At 47.1% G+C, this 23880-nt stretch overlaps 9 protein-coding genes across 9 annotated transcripts; 4 read left to right on the top strand and 5 right to left on the bottom strand.

Annotated features, from left to right (window-relative positions):
- Positions 1–310: 310 nt before the first annotated feature.
- Positions 311–2528, top strand: F4822DRAFT_419888 (Phosphoacetylglucosamine mutase). The gene has a single exon (XM_051459652.1). The coding sequence runs from the start codon at positions 552–554 to the stop codon at positions 2169–2171; it is 1620 nt and encodes a 539-aa protein (XP_051309019.1). The 5' UTR covers positions 311–551; the 3' UTR covers positions 2172–2528.
- F4822DRAFT_419886 (glycoside hydrolase family 5 protein) lies at positions 2529–4107 on the bottom strand. The gene is made up of 4 exons (XM_051459651.1): positions 3600–4107; positions 3225–3546; positions 2848–3119; positions 2529–2788 (listed from the first exon to the last, which is right to left on the bottom strand). Exons 1-4 carry the CDS (start codon positions 4041–4043, stop codon positions 2600–2602), a joined length of 1227 nt encoding a protein of 408 aa, XP_051309018.1. The 5' UTR covers positions 4044–4107; the 3' UTR covers positions 2529–2599.
- Positions 4108–5089: 982 nt separating this feature from the next.
- Positions 5090–6507, top strand: F4822DRAFT_440451 (Per1-like protein; the record flags this gene model as incomplete). Its single annotated transcript, XM_051462753.1, has 4 exons — positions 5090–5203; positions 5367–5415; positions 5520–6279; positions 6347–6507. 4 exons carry the CDS (start codon positions 5090–5092, stop codon positions 6411–6413), a joined length of 990 nt encoding a protein of 329 aa, XP_051309017.1. The 3' UTR covers positions 6414–6507.
- A 1437-nt stretch (positions 6508–7944) lies between these two features.
- Positions 7945–10427, bottom strand: F4822DRAFT_70111 (uncharacterized protein). Its single transcript, XM_051463867.1, has 2 exons — positions 9301–10427; positions 7945–9246 (listed from the first exon to the last, which is right to left on the bottom strand). The coding sequence occupies exons 1-2, from the start codon at positions 10329–10331 to the stop codon at positions 7989–7991; spliced, it is 2289 nt and encodes a 762-aa protein (XP_051309016.1). The 5' UTR covers positions 10332–10427; the 3' UTR covers positions 7945–7988.
- Positions 10428–13241: 2814 nt separating this feature from the next.
- On the bottom strand, positions 13242–14648 carry F4822DRAFT_70024 (uncharacterized protein). The gene has a single exon (XM_051463866.1). The coding sequence runs from the start codon at positions 14338–14340 to the stop codon at positions 13531–13533; it is 810 nt and encodes a 269-aa protein (XP_051309015.1). The 5' UTR covers positions 14341–14648; the 3' UTR covers positions 13242–13530.
- A 485-nt stretch (positions 14649–15133) lies between these two features.
- Positions 15134–16307, top strand: F4822DRAFT_419852 (uncharacterized protein). Its single transcript, XM_051459650.1, has 2 exons — positions 15134–16211; positions 16288–16307. Exon 1 carries the CDS (start codon positions 15149–15151, stop codon positions 16073–16075), a length of 927 nt encoding a protein of 308 aa, XP_051309014.1. The 5' UTR covers positions 15134–15148; the 3' UTR covers positions 16076–16211; positions 16288–16307.
- A 259-nt stretch (positions 16308–16566) lies between these two features.
- Positions 16567–17068, bottom strand: F4822DRAFT_434358 (YjgF-like protein; the record flags this gene model as incomplete). Its single annotated transcript, XM_051461995.1, has 3 exons — positions 16567–16887; positions 16947–16960; positions 17026–17068. 3 exons carry the CDS (start codon positions 17066–17068, stop codon positions 16567–16569), a joined length of 378 nt encoding a protein of 125 aa, XP_051309013.1.
- A 654-nt stretch (positions 17069–17722) lies between these two features.
- Positions 17723–21125, top strand: F4822DRAFT_69901 (glycosyltransferase family 39 protein). Its single transcript, XM_051463863.1, has 4 exons — positions 17723–18211; positions 18325–18623; positions 18713–20348; positions 20403–21125. Exons 2-4 carry the CDS (start codon positions 18369–18371, stop codon positions 20834–20836), a joined length of 2325 nt encoding a protein of 774 aa, XP_051309012.1. The 5' UTR covers positions 17723–18211; positions 18325–18368; the 3' UTR covers positions 20837–21125.
- Positions 21126–21222: 97 nt separating this feature from the next.
- On the bottom strand, positions 21223–23320 carry F4822DRAFT_434356 (uncharacterized protein; the record flags this gene model as incomplete). Its single annotated transcript, XM_051461994.1, has 4 exons — positions 21223–21396; positions 21456–22368; positions 22425–22725; positions 22789–23320. The coding sequence occupies 4 exons, from the start codon at positions 23318–23320 to the stop codon at positions 21223–21225; spliced, it is 1920 nt and encodes a 639-aa protein (XP_051309011.1).
- Positions 23321–23880: the final 560 nt, after the last annotated feature.

Genomic DNA, 23880 nt, shown 5'->3' with positions numbered 1-23880 from the left:
CGCCGAATCATGTGACCTTGTACCGAGAAATGGCTAGGTGCAGCATACCATACCTAATAGGGTAATGATAAGATTTAATGCGGCAAGCACGTCCTCCCATACCCCCGTGAAACTTGCAAGGGCTGAGGGAAGGACTTTCAGCTTAGAGCTCGTGAGCCACTACCCCGCCCCACCTCCTAGATACCTAACCTCTAAGTGGTTATGAGCCTGCAGCTCGGGTAACGTCAGATTTCCCTAGCGTCCTAAGGCGGGGCCTCGTCTACGAATGTTAGGTGATACACCTAGACCTATGTACCTATACGAAGGAGGGGTTGGTTGCTTCGTATTAGCCTACTCGTTTCGACCTACACCTTGACCTTAACATTAACAACTTTGAACCTTTTATAGCCTCAATCTTTTTCGACGACGATTACTGGTCAATATTTTTTTTTATTTAATCTGACCATATCCCTTCTCTCGTCTGTTTCCATCGTGAAACTAAAGAGTGACTGGAAATAACAATAAATCAATTGATATCTTTACACACTAAGTCTATTGCACTCTAACCGAATATGGATCGAGATGCCATCCTCGCCGCTTCTAAGAAGCACGATATAGTCCCCGGAAGGCTATACAAATATGGTACAGCGGGTTTCCGTATGAATGCCGATCTCCTAGACGGCGTCACCTTCCGAGTCGGTCTACTATCAGCTCTTCGAAGCCGTAAATTGAACGGTCAGACGATCGGCGTAATGATCACCGCTAGCCACAATCCTGCGGTGGATAACGGTGTCAAGATTGTTGATCCTATGGGTGATATGCTTGAGCAAGAGTGGGAAGTACATGCTACGAATCTCGTAAACGCTCCGAGCCACGATGAACTCGTCGATTACTTTTACAAGCTCGCCGATTCCCTAAAGATCGACTTGACCTCCCCCGGCAAGGTCATCGCCGGCCGAGACACTCGTCCCTCGGGTAAAACCCTCATCACAGCCCTCAGCGATTCGTTAGCTTCTACAAATACGACGTTTATCGATTATAAGATCCTTACAACCCCTCAACTTCACTACCTGACTCGTTGTATCAATACTGCTGGTACACCTGGTGCATATGGCGAAGTTAGTGAGGCGGGATACTACAAGAAGCTTGTCGAGGCTTTCTATCGTGCTCTACGAGGACGTAAGATCACTGGGAAGTTATCCGTTGATTGTGCCAATGGTGTTGGTGGACCAAAGCTTAGCGAATTGCTCAAAGTCCACGACCCTGCAAAGACGGGATTGGAGGTAAGGGTTTGCAACGATGACGTATTGCGCCCAGAAGTTTTGAACTTGGACTGTGGTGCCGATTTCGTCAAGACTAGGCAACGAGCACCCGCCAACCCAAAGCCCGCTCCTGGTGAGAGGTGGTGCTCTTTGGATGGTGATGCTGACCGCCTTATTTACTACTGGATCGACCCTGAGACTAGTTTCTTCATGCTTGATGGCGATCGTATTGCCACGCTAGCTGCATCATTCATCGCAGATCTTATCCGCACTGCCGGCTTAGAAGGTCAACTCCGTATTGGCCTTATCCAGACAGCCTATGCCAATGGATCCAGCACAAAGTACGTCGAGCAACACTTGCAAATCCCTGTAGTCTGCACGCCTACCGGTGTCAAGCATCTCCACCACGCTGCCTGCTCTTACGATATCGGTGTATACTTCGAGGCCAACGGTCACGGTACTGTACTCTTCTCTCAAGATGCTCTCCAGACGTTTAAGACGAAGGAGCCCCAGTCGCCAGCACAGAAGGATGCTCTCGAAACCCTAAGCGCTTTGGGAGATCTCATCAATCAGACCGTCGGAGATGCCATATCAGATATGCTTCTGGTCGAAGTAATCCTAGCCCACAAGGGGTGGTCGCTACGAGACTGGGCCATGACATATCAAGACCTTCCCAACCGCCTCGTGCGCGTGGAAGTCGGCAATAAGGACCTATTCAGGACTACAGATGCTGAGAGGAAATTAAGTCACCCCGAAAACTGTCAAGAAGAAATCGACAAGGTCGTCAAGAAGTACACGAACGCCCGTTCCTTCGCCAGAGCAAGCGGTACGGAAAACGCATGCAGAGTATACGCGGAGGCCGCGACGAGATCTGAGGCGGACGAGCTTGCCAACAAGGTCGCCGCTATCGTGAAGGCATACGGGGGTTAGTCGGTCTCGTATCGGTATATCGAAAGTGGATATATGATGATGATTTAAAGTAAGTGGAGGGAAGAGGGGGGTGGGAATAGGTGGTGTGGACGGCTCGCGGGGTCTCAAAAAATAGGGGTGAAAAGTTAGGTGGTTTTTTGACCAGGAAAGCGAGTCTTTACGTGTTATGAACATAGTAAATGAAAGTATGAATGTCCAATTTTGGATCTTGAGATGGATTACTGTGAGTTCGAAATCGAAATTCTCATCATAACCTGAGCAAAGAAAAGTGAGATGATATAGTAGCATTCAGCATAGACATACGGCCTATAGCGTTGTAGAGGATAAATTTGAAAGCTGCAATAAATGAATTCAATTCGTGAGACTATCTGCACAATTCATGACAAAGCTAGCTTTCTATCGTTTCGTTTTTAAGTATTGCTATAATCTTAACGAGACGATGGAGATGTAGGAGCCGGGCACGGCACAGCAGGCAAAGGCTCGTCCGCCGCAATCTCTTTACCCTGGCTCATGGCAATGAAGTGCTTCCTGATGAGTTGAATCCGGCTATTTTGGTTCGCGGTATTCTTCGGGTTTCCATATTGTAAGGCGAGACCATCGCTATGATCCACGTAGGCCTACGATTTGATTAGAGACTTCGCTAAGACGAAACCAAGTTTGATCTCAGATCACTTACAGTACAGTCCGGAGCATTATGTCCGAATTGACTCCAGAAAGTGTCGCCGACAATAACCGGGCTCTCCTCAATGGCCTTGAACATTGATTGCAGATTCGCAGTATTTCCACCTACCCAATCATATTCACCAATGAATAAAGGTTTTTCGGCTGTTTCGACTAATTTGATGTCGTTTTGAAGTTTGGTTGTGTCGACAGGGTACATATGGTCGGAGAAAATGTCAACTTCCTCGATGCCTAAATGAGTGCTGTTGACGCCATATGTTCCATCAACTACACGCATATCAGTATTCTAGTTTTTTTTTTTTTCATGGGCCTCCTTCATTGCAGGGACGTTGAATGGCTAAATAGTGGCATATGAAACAATTTCACACATACCGACGAGCTTCTGCGGAGCAAGGCTCTTAACATATTTCGCGATATCCTGGACCCAATCCGCTGGCGAGTTCATATCACCCCAGACAGGACCAAGAAGTTCATTACCTGTCTCATATGCGAAGATCGTAGGGTCCTCGGCGAAGGTCAAGTTATTGTACTGGTTCCTGTGTGTAATGATCGTCTTGACATAATCTTTGAAGGTTGCAACGATGGTTTCGTTAGTATAGAACTGTTGAACTTGAGGATTTTTTTCATCCCTCCTCTGGTTAAGGTCGAAACCTCCCCATCGAAGGAAGTTGTATTTCCCTCCATGATAGTAGTCCTGTTGATGTATGAGCTGATGGTCCTTTGAAGTTTCTTGCCATAGAAGCTAACATAATTGTCTACTAGCGGTATGAGCAACCTGACACCATAAACTCCAGCTTGATAGACGGCCCAGTCAATTGGTTCGAAGGCTCTCTCGTTAACAACTCCTGGTTCGGGCACAACACTTAGGGGGTTCCCAGTGCTGATACCCAGTGTGTGCCCGCGGATCATTGTTCCTCCCAAAGCCTGCACTGTCGCCATCACTTCGGTGATACGTTCTTTGGTAGGGTAACTGGCCTTAGTGGGGGCGTAAAACGGCTCACCCTCCGGTGGCGTCACATTCTCATCAAGGCCTAACCAGTAGACATTTGGACCAACAGCTTTCCAAGCCTTGCCGTCAACTAATAGGGTAGTTCCATTACGCGTAACAGGCGATAACTTCGCTGCGCTTCGGCGAAGAGGCGAGGTAAGCGCCGCCGTGGCGGATAGAACGAGCAAAATTAACCTCATCATGGCTAGAGTCTGGATCTGATCTAAAGGAAAAGAATGAAAGTCAAGAAAAACAGCAGTATGAATCTACTGCTGGCATATAGACATATAGACATCATGATGTTATACGGACGGTATTATAATCGCCCGCGGAGGGAAGTCCTCCGCGTTGTGCTAGATACCAAATTCGTACCAAAATTGCGGCTCATAGGCCCTATAAAGCTCATATGGGCCTTTACTTTACCGTGATTATTGAGCATGTCGTGTTTTAATGACCATCATCATTGATAGCCGATTGCATTGCACTACGCAAGTTGTTGGATGCTTCGATGATGGCGCATAGTGTTGATCGAGCTAGGAAGGTTCCTAACTCGAAAGCAATCCCATCGTATTATGGGTTGCTGCTAGCGAAGCGATACCACTGCGCATTGTTTCACCGGAAATTGCCTTCTTTTGAATTGACCTAAGACAGTTCAAGAGTAAGATTTGTTCCGTGTCCGACCGATTGAGAAACGATTGTATCAATCGCTCAACCGTCTCGGAAGGCTTATTGAGACGAGGACGAAAGAGACTCTAGTACCAAGACTCGAAGCTTATTTATTAGAAGGGGAGTACATTTTCCAGGTACCAAAATATAGTGAGAGTAAGCAATGAATGCAGGGAAGTTACCACCTGGGCAGCACGAAATAGGTCCTGAATTAGGGCTAAGAATCCGGGGTATCGGGTACCAAAATACGTCAACTTTACTATTCTTAGAGCGTTAGACCGTTGTTACTCGCATTCAACCACGCTATGACGATCGACCTTCCACTGGCCGTTGGGGGCCTCGTGCAGCATAGCTTACCCCACTGAGCCGCCCCCTAAACCACCTAAACCACCTAAACCGCTGCCAAAATCCGCTGTTACATCCACCATCTGGATCCAATCAGAACAAGAACAAGCTGTCAGCGGTCCCGGTTGCCTGGACAGATTTTCCTTTCCCCAGGCTCTCCTCTCTGCTCGGGGAAAGTTTCTTTCTTGCTTTCCCTTCCCTCTTCTTTGGATACAAGCTTCGACCCGATGCAGACAAGATGCTTCGCCCATCATCATTACTGACGTCCCTCCTCGTCGCCGTCTGCTTGCTATGGGGGATTGCCGAAGCTTCACTCGGCGACCGGCTGCCCGAGTTCCGAGAATGTGTCCAGGTTCGTCTTACACACCTATACAGTATGAAGCTATAACGGTCAATGCGGGAGAAGATAAAAAAGAAAAAAAGGGAGGGGAAGCATTGGCGGAGATCGTGTATAGAGGTATATAATATTTAAAGAAAGCAATTGACTAACTTAGACGGTGTGAATCGGTATATAGGTCTGCGCGCGTGAGAACTGCGACCCGAACAATAATCCAACCCATATCCGTATGTCCCTCTACCCGCGAATTTACAATTACTCCGAAACTCCCATCTCCGCTTGTGTCACGATAAATGAATACCTCGAATTAACATTAAACCCCCCTCTCTAGCCATCCACCGCCGCCTGCTCCTCTGGACCTGCCCACAAGAATGCGACTACACTTGCCAGCACATCATAACGCAACAACGCCTAGCGACCTCCCAACCAATAACCCAATTCCACGGAAAATGGCCCTTCATCCGCGTCCTAGGCATACAAGAGCCGTTCTCAGTGATCTTCAGCCTGGGTAACCTCGCCGCGCATAACTGGGGACTCACCAAGCTGCGCCGCGAACTGCCGGCCTCGTACCCTCTCCGCAAATACTACATCATGTTCGCCTTTTTCGGCGGCGCTTCCTGGGTTTTCAGCACGCTATTCCACACCCGCGATTTCGCTGTCACCGAACAACTTGATTACTTCGCGGCCGGCGCTTCCGTTTTGTATGGCATGTACTATACCCCCGTGCGCGTCTTCCGCCTCGATCGACCGACGCCGAGACGAGAAAGCGTGTTAAGACTATGGACTATACTATGTTGCATAATGTACATCGCGCACGTTGCATATCTTAAGCTCTGGAAATGGAATTACACGTACAATATGGCAGCCAATGTGACCGTGGGCCTAGTCCAGAACGCGCTTTGGAGCTACTTCAGTTGGAAGAGGTGGAAGGAGAACCGTCAGACTTGGGCTATCTGGCCTGGTGTAGCTGTTGCCTGGCTTATGATGGTCATGAGTCTAGAGTTACTCGACTTCCCACCACTATGGGGAGCTCTAGACGCTCATAGTCTATGGCATTTAGGGACGATTGGCCCTACTATATTGTGGTACAAGTAAGTTGGCTCTTTTATTTGCCCTTAAGTGTATATCAAGGATTTCTATGCTAAACTTGGCGACTAGCTTCATGGTTAAGGACTCCCAAGACAATATAGCAAACGGTGCCAAATTGAAGGATATCAAGGCTTGACAGACGACGTATCTAGTCTGGAAGAGTTGGCTAAATGGGAGGCTTGGTGAGTGCGACTATTGTAATGATTGCGTGCGGCATAGTTTAGGGCGTTCAAATAATTCGTTGTAATGAGGACCAATGTCTTTTCAGCCGCATCAAAAAGGGTGTTCGTATCGCTATAGAGGCAGGAGTTTTGGGGTTAGGAATGGGTTGGTCTAGACTAAAACCTGTCATTGACTACGACTATGACTACCTAAGCTATATAATTTTGTCCAAGGTCACTTTTATGACCATTACCTCTCCATTCAGTCAAATAGATACCATGAATAACGATTTTAACCCATTTACTATCCGAGTCTCTCATATCCCTCCGCCACCACGCATAATCTCCACCCATCGCTTACCACATAATCGACGCAAATCCTAATAAACAAGTCAGCAATCCGAAACTCCCGACCTATCCAAGCCCCCCAACGAGGGTGAAAAAAAAAAAAAAAAACAACGCGGGTCATATAAATAGTAATCAGAAACCAAAATAATCTAAGCACAACACACCCCCACCTTGCCACCGGATCCCACACATCTCACCTACCGACAACCAAGCCCGCGGCAAGCACATGACGATGCACACGCGGCGCCTATACGGCCGGCAAGCAGATGCGGGGATTCGCGATAGTTCGGCCGAAGGAAGAAAAACCAGTAAGCAGGAGACCTGCGAATGGCCTTCCTCGAAGGCGGTCTCATACGGCTCTTCCTATGTTTGAGAGGTAAGGTTCGACACTTGCGGTGTCGGGGTCATCATAGCAATAGCCCTGCGTAAAACATAGTATCAATAAAAATATTAAATAACGTACCATTTATAATATAAAGAATGAGATGTCCTTAAAGCAGGCGATTGGAGTAAATCTGACGGGATATAGCTCTCTACGCGAAGGACATCTCATTCTGAGTTGAGAAGTGCAGAGGATGAAGAGTTCGAAAAAAAAAACCTTTGCTAAATAAATTTAGGTGTGGATCAAGTTCAAAGGTGGGTCTCTCAACAGCTGCCAGCCACCTGCTACATCCCGAGCACAAGTCCAACAACCCAAATACCTAGGTACTTCCCGCCCCACAGTGCAAACACTCATAGCAATCATCGTGACATGAGGTCAAAGCACATCTTAAGATTCACATATTCATGGTTGAGATCAAAATGCTTGAATAGACTCTCATTATAGGAGATGAACTCTTCATTCCTCGCTCTCAAACTAAAATGCCACAATCCTCAAGGCTGTATTTCCAGAGGTAACTTCTTACTACAACTATGTGAACATTTCGTGGGATGTCACTCAGAAAAGAAGCCAAATCAAAAGCAACGTAAATCTGTACACGGGGACAAGCAGAGCCTTGTCTATCTAGCTCTCTTCCGCGGAAAACATTCTGGGCTAAGTTTTTTTCCTTGTTGTCTTGCCCGAAAACAATTGATCATCATCGTTACATCATTCAAAATAGGAACAGAGCTATGAACGATAAGAAAGCATACTTAGAACGCCCACTATCGAAACAGCCTTTCATTCGACAGCTACCTCAGGAGCTGACACTGGTCACTTACGACTAATTAGGGAACCCCTGAAAGTCGGCAGACCAATCCATTTGTGGATTATAATCGATGTTGAAGTCTTGGGATGATGGCTGGCTGTAGCCAGCAGCAAGACTGGGCGGGATGGCTCCGAAAAGATTATTGCCAAACTCAGTGGTCTTCTCCATGGAAGTTGCTGGGAAAAGAGGGAAATCTTGGCCGAACTGGTTGGCGGGCTGGAAATCCTCAAAACCTTCATCTACCATGGTTGGCGGCGTCAACATGAGGTGGTTTCCTTGGCCGGCAGACAAATGCGGCAAGGGGTCTTGTTGGCAATTATCCACAGCAAGACCAACGAACGCACCCACGTCCTTATTATATAGAGAGTCTGCGGGTGTCGGTACTCGTACATGAGCACCGTAGATATCCTCAAATTGACCGGTAAATTCAGGACTGAGGTCCTCGTAGGTGTTGAATTGATCAGAGTCAGTGGTAGAGGGTGTGCTATTATCAATTGGAGAGAAGTCCAACTGAAGATTTCCGTCAAACGTCTGGTGATCGAATAAGCTAGCGTTGAATTCCTGATCTGAAGGATAGGCCGGGAAGTCATGATCGTTGTACTGTCCAAAGAGAGAGTCCTCGGGAGGTGTCATAACAGAGTCTGTCTGATCACTGCTAGGAGTAGGTAGGCCTTTGATAAGGGGTGTAGGCTGGGCGGAGCTGCCGGCTTTGCTCGACTTTTTCTGACCATTGGTCTTAGTGCGAACGTAAGTCCAGCCGTGTGCTTTCTCCATATGCTGCTTGCAATTGGATTCGCGCTTCGACTTATAGGGGCATGGCTTGAAGTGGCATTCGTACATAGGGGGGGCTGCCGAGTGTTTGTCGTTGACATGTCGGTCCATCTCTTTTTCGGTAGGCCAGCCATAGTCATGGTATTTGCAGGTGGAAATGGGACATTTCCAAGGACGAGAGTGAGTTTTCTCATGCTTCGTCAAGTCACAAGGTCTCTTGAACTCCTTATTGCAACCAGGGTGATTACATTTCTTAGGTGCAAGCTCTTCAGGGGAAGCATTCTTCTTTCGGCGAGCCATGGATCGCATGATTTCTTCCTCGTCCTCAGCTTGCTCGCTCATTGATCGCTTAAATCGAATCGGACCCTTCGTTTCTTCCTCGTAGTCCTCAATAGGTTCGCCTGTAGCAATAGAGATGGCTTTGCCGTTCTTCTTCACACGCACCAACTCAGCGGGCCGTCCATTGGTAGTAAGGCCACCCATGAGCTTGACCTCATCAGTCCTATGTACCAAATTAGTAAAATCGCAACTCCCAGATAGATACAGGGGACCATACGGGTCAATATCCATTTCTCCTAGCTCTTCTCCGGCGGCTTGCCTACTGCGAGCCTCTTGCATCTGTTGTGCGTGTTGGCGGATTTGTTCGACGAGATCAATGAAATAACCGTTGCTATAAGGTCGGTCGTGAGGTCGGGTTTGCTCTCGGTCGCTAAGGTATTCGACGGTCGCTTGGATGCATCGAATTGAGGTAAGGCAAAAATCACGATACAGTTCGACAGACTTTGCTCTCTCCTTCATCCACAACGAACGGTAAGTAACTCCACAGACGCCAGGGTCTTTCATTAGTTGACTCACCGGTGCCATAAAGATTAGGGTCTTCTCGAGATCCCTGAGACAAACAATTTGTGCCTCCTGGATCCTTCTGGGACAGTCAAGGACAATGGGTCGGAAATCCTTGAGTGTACGGTCGTTCAATAACGGTTTCAGAATATGTTCATGAATACGGTTCTTAGCTCGTTCGCTAAGACGTTGACTATTATGCGTCTTTGAAGCAGTGACAGAACGAGTGATAGCTGAGGCAGTGGTTCCAGACGTCTTGGCCTCTTTTCGCTTCTGGTGGGTGGAGGCAATAGATGTTCCTAGCCCACTGTCGGATTCATGGTTACGAGATGAGCGACGGTTGCGAGGGCGCAATACGCGCCGCTCCGTCTCCTGGGATGAAGCGTCATCCGACATGGTGTCTCCAATGGTGTGGTCCAAGAAACCTCTAGGAATAGGAAGACAGTCGTCCAAACACGGGTTGGATGACGACGAAGACTTGGCCTTGGCCGCTGACAAGGTATCCTCAAACTTGCCGATGTTCAGGGCAGCGCGACGAACGTGAGCACCAACAACATCATCGAGGCTGGTTTGGGAACGACGAGGTAGCGAAGGAACTTTGAACGAGGTAGAGGCCGATGGGCTGGACGGAGAGTGGAAAGTGGCACCTTTCTGTAGTGCCAGATTCGTCTTAAGGCTCAGGCCATTTCCGGAACCAGAATCCGGGCGAGTCACCGGAGTGGTCCTTCGAGGGTTGGAGAAGGACATGATGGATGACTCGATAGAACGGGGTGTGGGGTACAAATTAGATATATAGAATGGAGATGGGAGATATCGTTGTTAGAAACTGTGTCAAGAAACGACAATGGTTAGTACAGATATGCACTATAAGGCTGAGCAGGCCTATGAGTCACAAGAATCGTGCCCTCCACACCGAGTTCAGTAATGATGGCCTGAGGTATCAAGCAGATATCACAATTGCCAACTTGACATTGGTCAATCGATAGGTCTCGGACGAGACGGCAAGCCGAATATATAGAAGGTAGGATGAAAGGTGTACAGTGAAGAGTGTGTGTCGGGGGATGAGTCCAGGGGAGTTCGTCCTTACTTGAAGAGCGGCAAAATGATATAGAGAAACCGAACAATTGACAGTGCTCGTAAACGCAGTAGCGCGATTTGCGAGAACTCGAGATAAAGAGTCGGAAGAGGTGGGCGGAAAATAGAATAATACAGGAATTGGCACAATTCGGCCGACTTCAATAAAGAAGAATGGCGCGTCCTTCATAAACTACCCACGTAGGTTGTGCATCAAGTAGGACAAAAATAATAGGACACTATAGGACAAAAAAGAAATGTGGCAGCCTTAGAAAATGGGTTTGTGATATTGTTAATAAGCCAAGCCGAAGGTTACGAGTGTGCTTCGTCGATAGAAAACGGCGAGGAAATCGAGGGAGGGTTTAGAGTTTCGGCCATGATGGGAGGACGTTCAAAAGGATGGAGATAGATTTTAGGCAGCAGCCGTCCATTGTGGAGTCCAGTCGTGGGAACCCCTGCTTTGTCACTGGTCCGACCTCTATAAGTCGTGCATGATGTAGCTAAAAGTAGAACCCACTGTAATCCACTGCAAGTCTAGGTCGGCCGTCACTTCCGTACTAACATTCAATACCTGTAGACGCTATCAAAAGTCCTACCCAGGTACTGTTCCTCTTAGGGCAGATGCAACTCAGCTGCGCCTTCCCAGCGCCTCACGCTAAACCGTTAAGAGCAACGGCGAACCGCTCAATGTAAACTATTATTTCGTTACCATTCCCCTTACTAGTCAAAAAGGTCCCATACATCATGCCATTCATCAATTCAGCTACGCTACGGACGTATGGTCTAATATCTGTTGTTTCGTTTATAGCTACTAACAGGACATTACCGTTGTATTACCAAAAAGACAAACAGTATTATATGCATGCAGCACATTCACCAAGTCGATTAATTATTCCCGTTGATGTAATGGAGGTTATACGTAGCCAAAGCTATAAAGTCCGAAGGTAGGTCGGTATATTACTCAGTGAGGAAAGTGACAGAAACAAGCTTAAATAATCCATGGGGAGATGCATGCATGCATAAATGACAAGTGTGCTGGCTTTATTTTCTCGAGATCGACAAGCTGTGTTGGTGCCGTTGGGGCTAAGCCTTGAAAATAAAGTATCAATTAAACATATTATTAATACCTACTTGGGTAGGTGATACAAAAGTTTAACCCGCCGCCCGCACGGTACCCCTACTACTGTAAGCTGCCACTAGGTCCGGCAACGTCGCTATTCCACGTTTTTTATCCATCGTCCAATCTGCCAATCTATTCCCTTGTCCGTGTGACGATCAAGAAGCAAAGAACATTGCAAGTCAATTTTGAATGGGCAAGTGTCCTGAATCCACCAACTACCAAAACATAGCCAACCAACAGTCATGGATATCTGTCAATTAATTGTTTCAATACACTAGCAACTAGTCCATCGCATTATTCGGACTCGGCTTAGGGGTTTCAGGGGATACTCGGATTTGTTCAGTGGCCGAATTTAGGGGAAAGAATTACTCCGGGTCGGACATGTCTAGACTAGTTCTCCCGAACGGCCACTTTTTTAGGGACTATTTTCATCTAGTCTACTGCTAAAAGTACAGATAGGAATAGCACTTGGTGACGTCAATTAATAGTAGCAACTTTCTGTTGGTTGGAAATTAGTACCTAGGACGGGATGGCGTGCCCTTTGTCCTAAATTCTTCTTAGGTACTGTATACATAATGTTAGGTAGTATTCTTCTTTCGCATTCTAAATATCTGCGCAGATGCGAAAGTGCGAGGGTTATCAGTCCCCAGTTTGCTCGGCATTTTGCTCATCGGAATTGATTCGACCTTTCTTTTCCCTTCTTATCAATCCCGGCCAAGCACATGATGACCAAAAAAGCAAGAACAAATCAACAAGAGCAATAAAAGTCTCGTCATTTGTTTCCCAATCGGAAATCACTCCACAATTAAGGCTCACATAACAGATGCATCCGTGGATTCAATGCATGATTGTTTTACTCCCTCACAACCCGGACCCCTGAATGGAAGAGATCGTATCATTAAATCAACAAGGGTCGAATAGAGAATTGACACCGAAGCATCTTCCTTTGACTCATTCCCCTCGAGTGTGGTTACGCAGATTGCAAGCGTTGGCGGTCTCTTGCAGGTCTCTTGCAGAAAGAACAGAGCAAGTTACCAATAAGCGAGCTCACGAATCTGCAGAGATGCGAATGACCAAGATTCGGTCCGCTCTAATAAAATTTCCCCTCACCTTGGCATCGATTGGTCGACACGTACTCTTGTCGCATCTCTATCTGTGTTCGTCAGCCCTATAATCTCATTAAAGTTGGTAACGATAGCTTCGGCCAATGACATTGCTACGAATTTGGGAGCCTTACTGGTTCCCACGGCTTCAACCCCTTTTCATATCATCACGGCCTGCGCGTCAATAAAATACCGGTGCCTGACGCTCCCGTTTTGATCTAGATCTTATCACTAATACGTAACCTGAACGCGCATATCCAGGTCATTGAAGAAGGCAGACGTTTAAGGGTAATTAGGTATTCAAGATTATGTTATGTACGGAAAATTATCGATGATGTTACGCTAACGCACACGAAAGAGGAAAAAAAAAAAAGATTCAACACGAACGCTTATCATGTCCTTGGTTCTCTTTTGTCCACTCGATTCCTAATCTCCGATTCCAAGCAGAACCAAATCGTGATGTATCCAGTTAGATCGAAGGTAAGCCATGTGTCCTGCAGATATCGAGCGCGGGGTGAAGGGAGGGGTCTTCCGTACCTACCTAGGTAGGTAGCCACTCAATTCTCGAAGTTGCTCCCAGCCACTTGGAAATCTTCCCCAACGATTGCACCACCGATTTTGTATATTGGTAGGTCCTTAAAGTATCCCACTACAGCCAGTATTGTGAGTGATCATATCCTTGGCGGTGCTGTTCTGCATTCTTTCGATAGGCTCTCGTTTTCTTGTGCTCGGGCTGCATAGGTGAAACAGGAAATCTCTTCGACTTGTTGCCGCCGTCTTCATCATCGCTACTAACGGGCGAAACTTCATGTTTCCTCCAATCGCCATCATCCGCTTCAACGCTACCACACTCGCTGACATTGTTGCTATCTCTCCTAGCAGCGGGGATACGCGAAGGGATCGGTGAGCGGAGCGAAGGCCTGAACATCCCACTAAGTTCACGTTGATGCACGAGAGGGCGTCGTTTTAGAGGTGCGGACATTCCCTTATTCATCCTGGGCTGTTCGGTGACTATTCTATGTGAATTCTGTTGTCGTTGTTGATTGTATTGATTATGGTTCGGGTTGAGGTTTGATGGCGAGGCTGGAGCGCTATTTTGGTCGTAATGGCCCGGCTGGCCAGAGACAAATCGCTGGGCAGCAGCCTGCTGAGCCTGGTTCCTTGACTTCCAATAGAGCTCTGGGTCGTACACGGCGCGGAACTCGCTAGCCGGAAGTCCGGCGAAGGCACGAGCAACATCGGGTTCGATATACTTCACCCTGCCGTTAGGCCACCGCGGATTAGAGTAGTAAAATCTCGCAGGGTTTTGGTCTTCTTGTTCGCGATTCTCGTACGCCATCGTCGGCCTAGCTGTGTCTTGATATTGTCTTGCACTTTGTCCCGAATACTGGTGTCTGCTTTGCTGTCTAGGTGTCGGATAATAATCGTCGTCGCTGACGCCACAGCCCCCGAGACACATCGGGAATATCCTGGTGGTTTGGGTTTTTCTTTTTCTTAAGTGATTATTTCGGAAAAAACGAATGTATAAAAATGCTATGCCAGATAGCTAAAATAGAAGGGCACTGGTTTACCACCGAGGAAATGCGAAGGTGAATGTGATGATATTTAAAATTTTCTGTCCCAGACTAAATATTTCTAGTGACGTGTAGGTATCTACATTATGTGTAAAACCTGACTCGACAATAATATTGTTCTATCAGACAAGAAACCTTTCCAACTATGGTCCTCTTTGTGATTTCAAAGAAGTGACAAAGGTATTGACGACAGTCACGATACCCAGCAGACAAAGTGTATAGGCTATGTCACCTACTCGGAATCAACGATCCCATTGTTAGCCGGAAGTATGATAAAGCTACATCAAGGAACTTCATATAGAAGGCCCAAGACTCTTCAAAGTCACGAGTATGAGATGTGATCGCTACTAAGTCACGAAGCTGGGCGAACTATTGAGGGATTCATATTACGAGTACGACGCCACGATACCTACCTAGATACATGACAGGCGTTCATATTTTGGGATGATTTTGACCCAACTCTTCGGATACCTAACCTAACGTATTACATAGTCGATAGTTACTATGCTGAGAGCCTGGAGATCGTCCCTTGGGAGGGAACATCATGTTCCCGTATGGGATAGCAAATAGGGGTACATATTACAATTAGGAAAAGGGCTAACACATGAATTCTTGCGAGACAAGCAGTTGACAGAGAACAGTGCTCTGGTCCAATCCTTGTTCTAGAACAACTCTTCTGTTTAATCTAGTTCTATGATTCCCTGCGTAGGTATAAAATTTCGCGGATTCCGCCACCATAAGGAGCTAAGCCATTCCCAGATATCAAATCATATCACAATGACATTCGGATTGAATCATATTAAGAGACTATTCAACCGCAAAGAAAAGAAGAAAGAGATGACCACATCATCAATTAGCTGGCCAATTGGGAGGCCACCACAAAGACAAGACCAGAACCAAGTAAATCGTGACGTATATGACGATATTCGCAACGTACCGATACACTTTACGCCTCGAACCCAAGGTGAGGAGGCTACACGCGCATTTGTCAAGAATGGTATGTCTGATGACCTGATCAAGTTGCTTGACGATCGGGATGACGCCGAAAGGCAACTAAACAACGCCCCTAAGACGAAAGGTACTGAGGAGGTACAGCGTATACTTCGTGAGCCCTCCAGGAAGTCAATCGAGGACTTCCATAATGCCCGCAACCGCGCCGAGGCCACAAAAAGGTATGGCATTGTTGGTGACCTTGCGTACCACGTGGATAAGTACATTCGCCGGAACAGCGTACCGGTACTACCACCGCTGCAGCTCATAGACTTCGGAATGGTGATGCGTAGAGAATACGGAGGGTTCTTTAGTAGCTATAGTAGTTATCGTGCGACGCCAATTTCGTCCACTCCCGTTGACTGGCTTGCTCTCGGATTCTCAATGTCATCGGCTGGTAAAAGCCCATCCTTGTCCCTTATAGGCGAGCGTAGCAACAGCAGGGATTCACTAGATGCTAACTACGATTCTTCTAGCCGGTCATCACTAGAGTCGGAGATCAACATGGCTGAACACGAATGGCTGGAGGAACTGGCGAGCCGGGATGTGCGGGAAGCAAGTACCCTCACGATACATAAGGTACCAGCCTCCGAAGTGCGTATCACACAGATCAACCCCCCCAAAGACTAGATATAAACTCGTGCACACCTGAACCCTGAGGTGAGTACTTAGAATGGTCATATTTTGTTCAAAATATGTACTTAGGTACTTAGCTTCAAGTATAACTCATTACTGATGTGGTATGAAGTCGGAATATAGATAGTATCTGACATTAATTATTAATATATAAATTATAATGTTGTAGTGATAGCCATTAGTGCTGATGGTATGTCTTAACGTACCTGTGAATCCTACTTATTATTACTTACGCCCTTTCGTTACACATGCCCGGTATAGGTGGGTGGTAGTTGCAATTCCCGTACCATTCCCTAAACATCATCTGATGGGGAGGAGTATGGTTTGCCCGGCCTAATATTCTCACATTGATACAAAACTCATGTTTTAGGTATGATAAGACCATATTTGCTCAGGTAACATTGTCATTCATCCTTGATGATTCTTAAGACTATGTAGGTGAACGTAACATATGTACATCAACAAGCTTTTGCTGCTGGTAACGCTCACGGGAGGGCAATGCACTCGATCTCAACATCGACAGCCTTGGGTAACTGCTTAACAGCCACACAGCTACGAGCGGGCTTGTGAGTGAACCACTTCTCGTACTCCTTGTTCATGTCGGCGAACAGAGACATGTCAGCAAGGAAAATGTTGACCTTGACAACTCGCTCGATGGAAGAACCAGCAGCGGTAAGAACAGCCTTCAAGTTTGAGATGCAAGCAGCTGTCTTCTCGCCAATCGTTCCCTCAATTAGGTTTCCGTTAGAATCACATGGAATCTGACCGGAGCAGTAGATGGCGGTGGGCGTCTTGATGGCGTGGGACTACGATGATCAGTTAGCTTTCTCACCGAAGTAATAATTGGGACTCAGTGAGTCCGTACGTATGGGCCAGCAGCTATAGGGTCAAATTAGTCACGTGTATTCAGTGTCTTCCTCTTCTTTTATATAAGATCTACTTACGCGGAGCTGCGTCCTTAGAGAAGACTTGAGTGATATCGGCCATTGTGCGCGTTGGTGTTGAAATAGCGGAGATGAAAGGGGCTCTTGAAGCTGGAAGCAAACAACGACGGGCCGAAGAGAAGACGAGTGCACGAATTGGAAAAGCTCGATGAACCACGGGCATCGCTTGTTGATTAAATAACAAGTGGGTTTGATGCTTTTGTAATCGGATCCGGTCAGTTGGAGGGCGTGGGGAATTTGTTTAGCCGCTTAGGGCTCGATATAGTCTCCGTAATTCGGCGTTCCGGTCTTGTAGGCAGGTAGGTGACGGGGTAGAAGGTCTGCCAAGCTCCGTGTTACATGAATAAGGTTCCTAAATGGTAAAGCTTAGGGGTACGTATGGTACGTACAGTACCTACATATGTATCGGTAGGGCCCTAGCCGATGCCTTACGTGTACCTAAGGTCTGATGTACACCTCATGTATGTAGGTAGCCTTGCGATGAGGTAGCAATGGTCTAATTTGATCGCATTGTTTTTGTCGGTACCCGACCGAAAATGATACGTACGTGTATTGATGCATCCAAGTACGCCCGTCCAATAGGTACCCAAAATGTAGTATTTCAATTGTTGTTTGCACCTTTCGGTGACATTGAATTCGGTACTCGTTCACCTACATATATGTACCTACAACGCCGGTAGAAATGTAAATGTTTAGGTGGATAAGATGTTTTATCGATAAGATTTTTCGGTATCAACCGTCGCTGTAAGAGATTGGTTTCGGAGGGAAGCTTCAGGTGGTTAATCCACTGATGGATCCATAGGAAGACCCATTCTCCTTTTCCCTTGCCCTTTCCCTTCCCTAAGGTTTCCTTAAAAAGGGGGCAACAAGGCTAAGGTGTTGCCAAGTGGCCAGAATTATCCTGACAAGCTCCGACAAGCCCCCTAACGGCTCCCGGTTAGGCTAGATGCAATACCACACCTTGTTACGTAGCACGAGTGGGAACGCGGACACTTTTGTACAGCTGGAGCTTCCCCTGCGTTAACTTAATAAGATTTTAATGAGGCGCCGACTTTTTTGACCTCTTCTTTTCATCACCAACTTATGTCCTTCCGACAATTTGGGTGCCAACCATCATAGTACTCGGCCCACGAATTTGGCCGTATGGTTGGTTAATTTACATCGAGTTTTTTTCTTCTTTGTTTCTGTAAGTAAAATGCGGATGCCTGCCTTCTACCTTCTATACGTTGTGACACGTCAACTGCGACGTTATCACCCACATCAAAAAAAAACTCCTGCTAACTTTCAATTTCCGAGTAGTTCTCACAACAACGCTTTTCTTCTAATCTGCGCTCCTTTATACTATGTCGACGACTCCGCAGGGCACTCTGCGCCAGCGGAATGTCCCTGGTTCTGCGAAAAAGAAGTCACCGGGCTCCGTTGGCGCAGACTCGGAATCTGACGATTTCGTTAAAGTCACCAAGCCGATTACTGGCCCAGGTCCAGAATGGGATTACAAGATCGCTTTTACCGTGATCACAATACTAGCTTTTGTTTCGAGATTTTGGGGTATTAGCCATCCGAACGAGGTCGTTTTCGACGAGGTTCACTTCGGTAAAGTGAGTAAAAACCACTTATACATTCACTCAGCCTAGCGCTTGGGAGCGCAATATCGAACGTATTGGCTAATTTCTATTCTTCTGTTTAGTTCGCCTCGTACTACCTCGAAAGAACATATTTCTTCGATGTTCACCCGCCCTTCGGAAAACTCCTCTTCGCCCTAATGGGATGGATTGTGGGATATGATGGACATTTCCACTTCGAGAATATCGGTGACTCGTACATTGCGAACAAAGTCCCTTATGTGGCTTTCCGCGCCATGCCTGCACTCCTCGGCTCTTTGACTGTTTCGGTGACTTTCCTCATTATGTGGGAGTCGGGATACAGCCTTCCCGCCTGTATTGTCGCCGCAGGTCTCGTTCTTCTCGATAATGCCCACATTGGCCAAACTCGGTTAATTCTACTTGATGCCACCCTGGTACTTGCTATGGCATGCAGTTTGTTATGCTACATCAAATTCTACAAGCTAAGGCACGAGCCGTTTAGTCGCAAATGGTGGAAGTGGCTCATTCTGACCGGCTTTGCGCTCTCATGCGACATATCAACCAAATATGTTGGGCTCTTCGCCTTCGTCACTATTGGTTCTGCTGTCATCATTGATTTGTGGGACTTGCTTGATGTTAAACGACTTGGTGGCTCATTGAGTCTACGAGAATTCGGGTACCATTTCAGCGCGCGTGCTGTTGGATTGATCGTCATCCCTTTCCTATTCTATCTATTCTGGTTCCAGGTACATTTTGCCGTCTTAACGCGGTCTGGTCCTGGTGACGACTTCATGACACCCGAATTTCAAGAAACGCTCTCGGACAATGTGATGCTTGCGAACTCGCTCAATATCGACTATTATGACACCATCACTCTTCGTCATAAAGAAACCAAGGCCTATCTGCACAGTCATGAAGCGAAATACCCTCTTCGTTACGATGATGGCCGAGTTTCCAGCCAGGGTCAACAGGTGACGGGGTATCCGTACAATGATACTAATAATTATTGGCAGATTCTTCCTGTCACCGATGACCATCAGATGGGCCGCCATGTGAAGAACCACGAGCTTGTTCGACTACGTCACTTAGTAACCGACACAGTCCTGTTATCTCATGATGTTGCTTCTCCTTACTATCCCACGAACCAAGAATTCACCACTGTGCCTCTTGCTGACGCGTACGGAAGTCGCTCGGCTGATACTCTCTTCGAGATTAGAATCGAGCATGGCAAACCCAACCAAGATTTCAAGAGTGTTTCTAGTCACTTCAAGTTAATCCACAACCCTAGTAAGGTAGCGATGTGGACTCACACGAAGCCTCTTCCTGAGTGGGGTCACAAGCAGCAGGAAATCAACGGAAACAAGCAGATCGCCCCTAGCTCTAACGTTTGGATCGTAGAGGATGTTCCATCTGTCCCAGTAGACTCTCCACGCCGACAGAAGGAAGAGCGTCAAGTTAAAACCCTGCCTTTCCTAAGGAAATGGTTCGAGTTACAGCGTTCTATGTTCTGGCACAACAACCAATTGACTAGCAGTCACCCATACGCCAGTCAACCGTACCAATGGCCATTCCTACTACGAGGTGTCAGTTTCTGGACTCAGAATGATACCCGCCAACAAATTTACTTCTTGGGTAACCCAATTGGCTGGTGGATTGCTAGCAGTTTGATTGCGGTATACGCCGGAATTATCGGTGCCGATCAGGTCTCTCTCCGCCGCGGCATTGACGCCTTAGACCACCGTAAGTCGCCCATGTCTCCTTATCCACGCTCCATTAAACTAATTAATCGAAAAGGTACTCGTTCTCGACTTTATAACTCCACGGGATTCTTTTTCCTGGCTTGGGCTACACATTACTTCCCATTTTACCTTATGGGACGCCAACTTTTCCTTCATCACTATCTCCCTGCTCATCTTGCGTCGTGTCTCATTGTTGGTTCCTTGCTCGAGTTCGTCTTTAATGCCGAGCCTTCTGCTGAAGAGCCGAGCTACCAAGAGATCAAGGCGGGGAAGAAGCGAGCGCCAGGCCCTCAACGACACATTACCGCTCGGGAGAGATTCGCTGGGCAGAGCATGCTTGCGGCATGGATCGCTTGCTCTGTTCTTCTAGTATTGGTCTTTGCCGGCTGGTACTTCTTCCTGCCGCTCACTTACGGTTACCCCGGCTTAACTGTTGACCAAGTTCTCCGACGAAAATGGCTCGGATATGATCTACACTTTGCTAAATAAGCGGTTGCTATAGTATAGCAATGTGATGAGCAGTAATATTGCTATGTAAACCATAATTATTGGGAGTGGGGTAGACAGGTGTACGATTACGCAACATCCATGGATCTATTTGGGGCGAAAATGGATAGGTTGGGCAGGCTTCGCATGACCCGGGGCAATGGATCAAAAAAAAAGTCGGTTTTGTTATATAGGGGAGTGTGCTTCAATTAGCCCGTTACCTATCTAATCATGACTCGTTTCTGTAAACCATATAAAGATATCGAATTTAAAAACCCATTTATAAACCCATTACTCAATAACTCCCAGGCATAACCCAGTCATGACTATTCGTCCGACATTATAAATTTAGAGTAGAATGTATCCACCCAGTAATATTACTTGCTCGCTCACTTCTCAACCTCTTGTATAACTTCCTCAGCGACAACCTTGCCTGCTAGCCAGCTCAAGTCGATAGAACTTGCGGCGGCGTGGATGGCTGAAGTCCACCATATACCCTTGGTGGATAGTTTGAACCGTGGGTATTGTCTGAATGGGAAGAGATAGGGGTACGCATTTTCGAGCTAGTAAATCATATTAATTAGCTAAGTATAGAGGTTGGGGTATCAGATGAAGAACTTACTCTTGCCTGATACATCCAAGTAATCCCTAAATCGAGTTCACGTAACCGCTCTGTGACGTCGACGTCTGAAAGAGCGCGGTATAGGAACTCGGGAGCCCCATCACCCTTTTCTGACGTCCGAACAACTTCTCTTACAAATGATACTTCTCTGACGCCATCGAGTGAACGATCTCCGTTTTGCTCCTCGAGGAATAGGATTTGATTTACGTCGCCATATATACCGGTGTCAAGACGTGAAGGTAACGTGAAGAATGTGACGTGTGCGGGTCGATAAGATAGCATGGAGGCAGCTTCTACAACTTCGGCGGAAGCTCCGCGATACATCTCGAAATTCGGCGCAGCAATAATGACCTTATCAAATGGCTCGTTTCGAGATTCGGATAAGCCGTCGGCGTTGTATTCGACGAGCCATGCTGATTTGTCATCATCGATCTTCTTTCGTTTAACGCCAGAGACTTTAGTGCCTGTACGGACAGTTATGCCTAGTACAGCAATGACTTGATCTAGTCGTTCTAGTAGTTCCCCTCCGATAAAGGTATTTGCCCTATCTTGTTGGAAGGCAGCCATCTTCATACCGAAGTCGCTGATATCAGAAACCCTCTGCATGCTAGTGCGCTGGACTTGTGGACTCAAGACTTCATCTACGAAAGCACCACCCACACCCCGGCCGCCTAGTGTATCGTGTGCGAACTGCTGCGCGGACTCGAGGACACCCATGGAAGCTAGAAGCTGCCCGACGCCGAAGTCGAGAGGCGAGTGAACGAAGCGATCTTTTAGATCGGCCCCGTCGTCGAATATACCCGCGGCGGCCCAGGCTGGGGATCCGTATTTGAAGAGCATACCCCACCAATCAAAAAAGGAGAATTTGTTGTACGGACGGGTGGTAGTGGCTACGACGTGATCACCAGTGAAGCTATGGGTTGTTAATACCAAGACAATGACTACTTAGATATATTAAAGACTACCTACAAGCTGATTTTCTGAGGAGGGAGCTCGGAGAATGCGACGTTGTCTCCTATTGTCTTTTCCGTCGCTTTCGTACATAGCGGATTGCCCCACAGTAAGGCTGGGCCGGTGATGTCTTCGGCGGCTATCGGGTTCTGTGTAGGGTCATCGTAGGGGTATACTTGGCGACCCTTAGAATCGTTCAGAGCTAGCTGACCTCCGATGAGGGGGTTGGATTCGAATAGGGTTATGTTGAGGCGGATGTTTCGAAGTGCTGCGTTTACGTGTAGATGTTGAGCCGCAGATATACCTGCGGGTCCGGCGCCTGTTGTGTGTGAGTTAGAGTCCGATTTCTACTTCAGTATAGGTCTTAGGAGTTTATACGCACCGATGATGGCAATAGAAATAGTAGGGGGTGTGAATGTCCATGCACCCGAAAGGTTGAACTGATGTACACACACAAATATGATGAAAAAGAGGATGAAGACAAGGAAGCACTGTAGCGGAAAGCATCTATGGATACGCTTAGCGAATCGGCTATGAGGAGCCTTTCGACAAGACTCGCGAATATTATAGAGAGCTCGACTTCGACGAATCCTCCGACAGCTACTGCGGTAGCTTTCGGAGATTCGGTACGCTAGTCGACTCCGGAACGGGTTGCGAAACGAAGCCTGAACATACTCCCGTATACGCCCAGTCCGACGAGGACGTGCAGCCGGCGGTACCCATTCTGCTCTCCAATCTGGCACCCTTCTTGGCTCTGGATCTTGAATAGGTTGCAGAAGTGGTGTTCGCTCACTCCTGCGAGGCTGGAATGATGGGGGTGCTTCGGAGTACGGCGGTGGAGGAGATTCACTCCGATGGGATTCACCACGGTCGCTCGAGCTGAAGACCGAGACTGGCCGCGAGTATTTCGGCATGGTTTTAGGACGACATTAAAGAAAAATATATCAAAAAAATTGATATCCAAATAGGTGCTATCGGCCGTCAGTTGTTTCTTATGAAAACAGCTGAGGGAGCCTGATTACAAAGGCTGATCGCGGGGATTGAGGCGCAGCTGTTCCCCTCCCCAACAGCGGACAGCCAGCCTCGCTTGTACCAGGAAATGTGGTTTACTCTTATGGTGTGCACAAATTGTGGTTGAATGGGATTCTAATTTGATTAACTGTGTTATTGTGTATGTGTATCTGACAAAATAGCATTCATTGATAGGAGTGAGCTCTCTCATAGGCACAGTAGGCACCTATGGGGATATGGAGATGGGGGGTATGTGATAGGTGATAGTTACACAACATGATTTGACTCATTACCATTACCTATGGTGAATGAGGAATGGCCTATCATAATAACAGTTCTCCATCTGGGTGAGATTTTCTTATCAACTTCAACTTTTCCAAGCATATCTCGAGTTGAACTGAAATGACCTTCTGTTCGGAGACTAATAATGAAAATGAAGACTCTTATACTCAAGTTCGCGCTT

Source organism: Hypoxylon trugodes (genome assembly GCF_022578975.1).
Source record: "Hypoxylon trugodes strain CBS 135444 unplaced genomic scaffold F4822scaffold_11, whole genome shotgun sequence".
Taxonomy (NCBI): domain Eukaryota; kingdom Fungi; phylum Ascomycota; class Sordariomycetes; order Xylariales; family Hypoxylaceae; genus Hypoxylon; species Hypoxylon trugodes.
This window is presented reverse-complemented; position numbering and strand designations above follow the sequence as displayed.

Coding starts and splice junctions, on each gene's coding strand:
- F4822DRAFT_419888 (XM_051459652.1), top strand. CDS start 552: ATGGATCGAGATGCCATCCTCGCCGCTTCTAAGAAGCACGATATAGTC.
- F4822DRAFT_419886 (XM_051459651.1), bottom strand. CDS start 4,043: ATGATGAGGTTAATTTTGCTCGTTCTATCCGCCACGGCGGCGCTTACC. Junction 3,547..3,599: donor TACCGCTAGTAGACAATTAT/GTTAGCTTCTAT, acceptor ATACATCAACAG/GACTACTATCATGGAGGGAA. Junction 2,789..2,847: donor ATAATGCTCCGGACTGTACT/GTAAGTGATCTG, acceptor ATCAAATCGTAG/GCCTACGTGGATCATAGCGA.
- F4822DRAFT_70111 (XM_051463867.1), bottom strand. CDS start 10,331: ATGTCCTTCTCCAACCCTCGAAGGACCACTCCGGTGACTCGCCCGGAT. Junction 9,247..9,300: donor GGAGAAATGGATATTGACCC/GTATGGTCCCCT, acceptor TTTGGTACATAG/GACTGATGAGGTCAAGCTCA.
- F4822DRAFT_70024 (XM_051463866.1), bottom strand. CDS start 14,340: ATGTGTCTCGGGGGCTGTGGCGTCAGCGACGACGATTATTATCCGACA.
- F4822DRAFT_419852 (XM_051459650.1), top strand. CDS start 15,149: ATGATTCCCTGCGTAGGTATAAAATTTCGCGGATTCCGCCACCATAAG.
- F4822DRAFT_69901 (XM_051463863.1), top strand. CDS start 18,369: ATGTCGACGACTCCGCAGGGCACTCTGCGCCAGCGGAATGTCCCTGGT. Junction 18,624..18,712: donor ACGAGGTTCACTTCGGTAAA/GTGAGTAAAAAC, acceptor TCTTCTGTTTAG/TTCGCCTCGTACTACCTCGA. Junction 20,349..20,402: donor CATTGACGCCTTAGACCACC/GTAAGTCGCCCA, acceptor TTAATCGAAAAG/GTACTCGTTCTCGACTTTAT.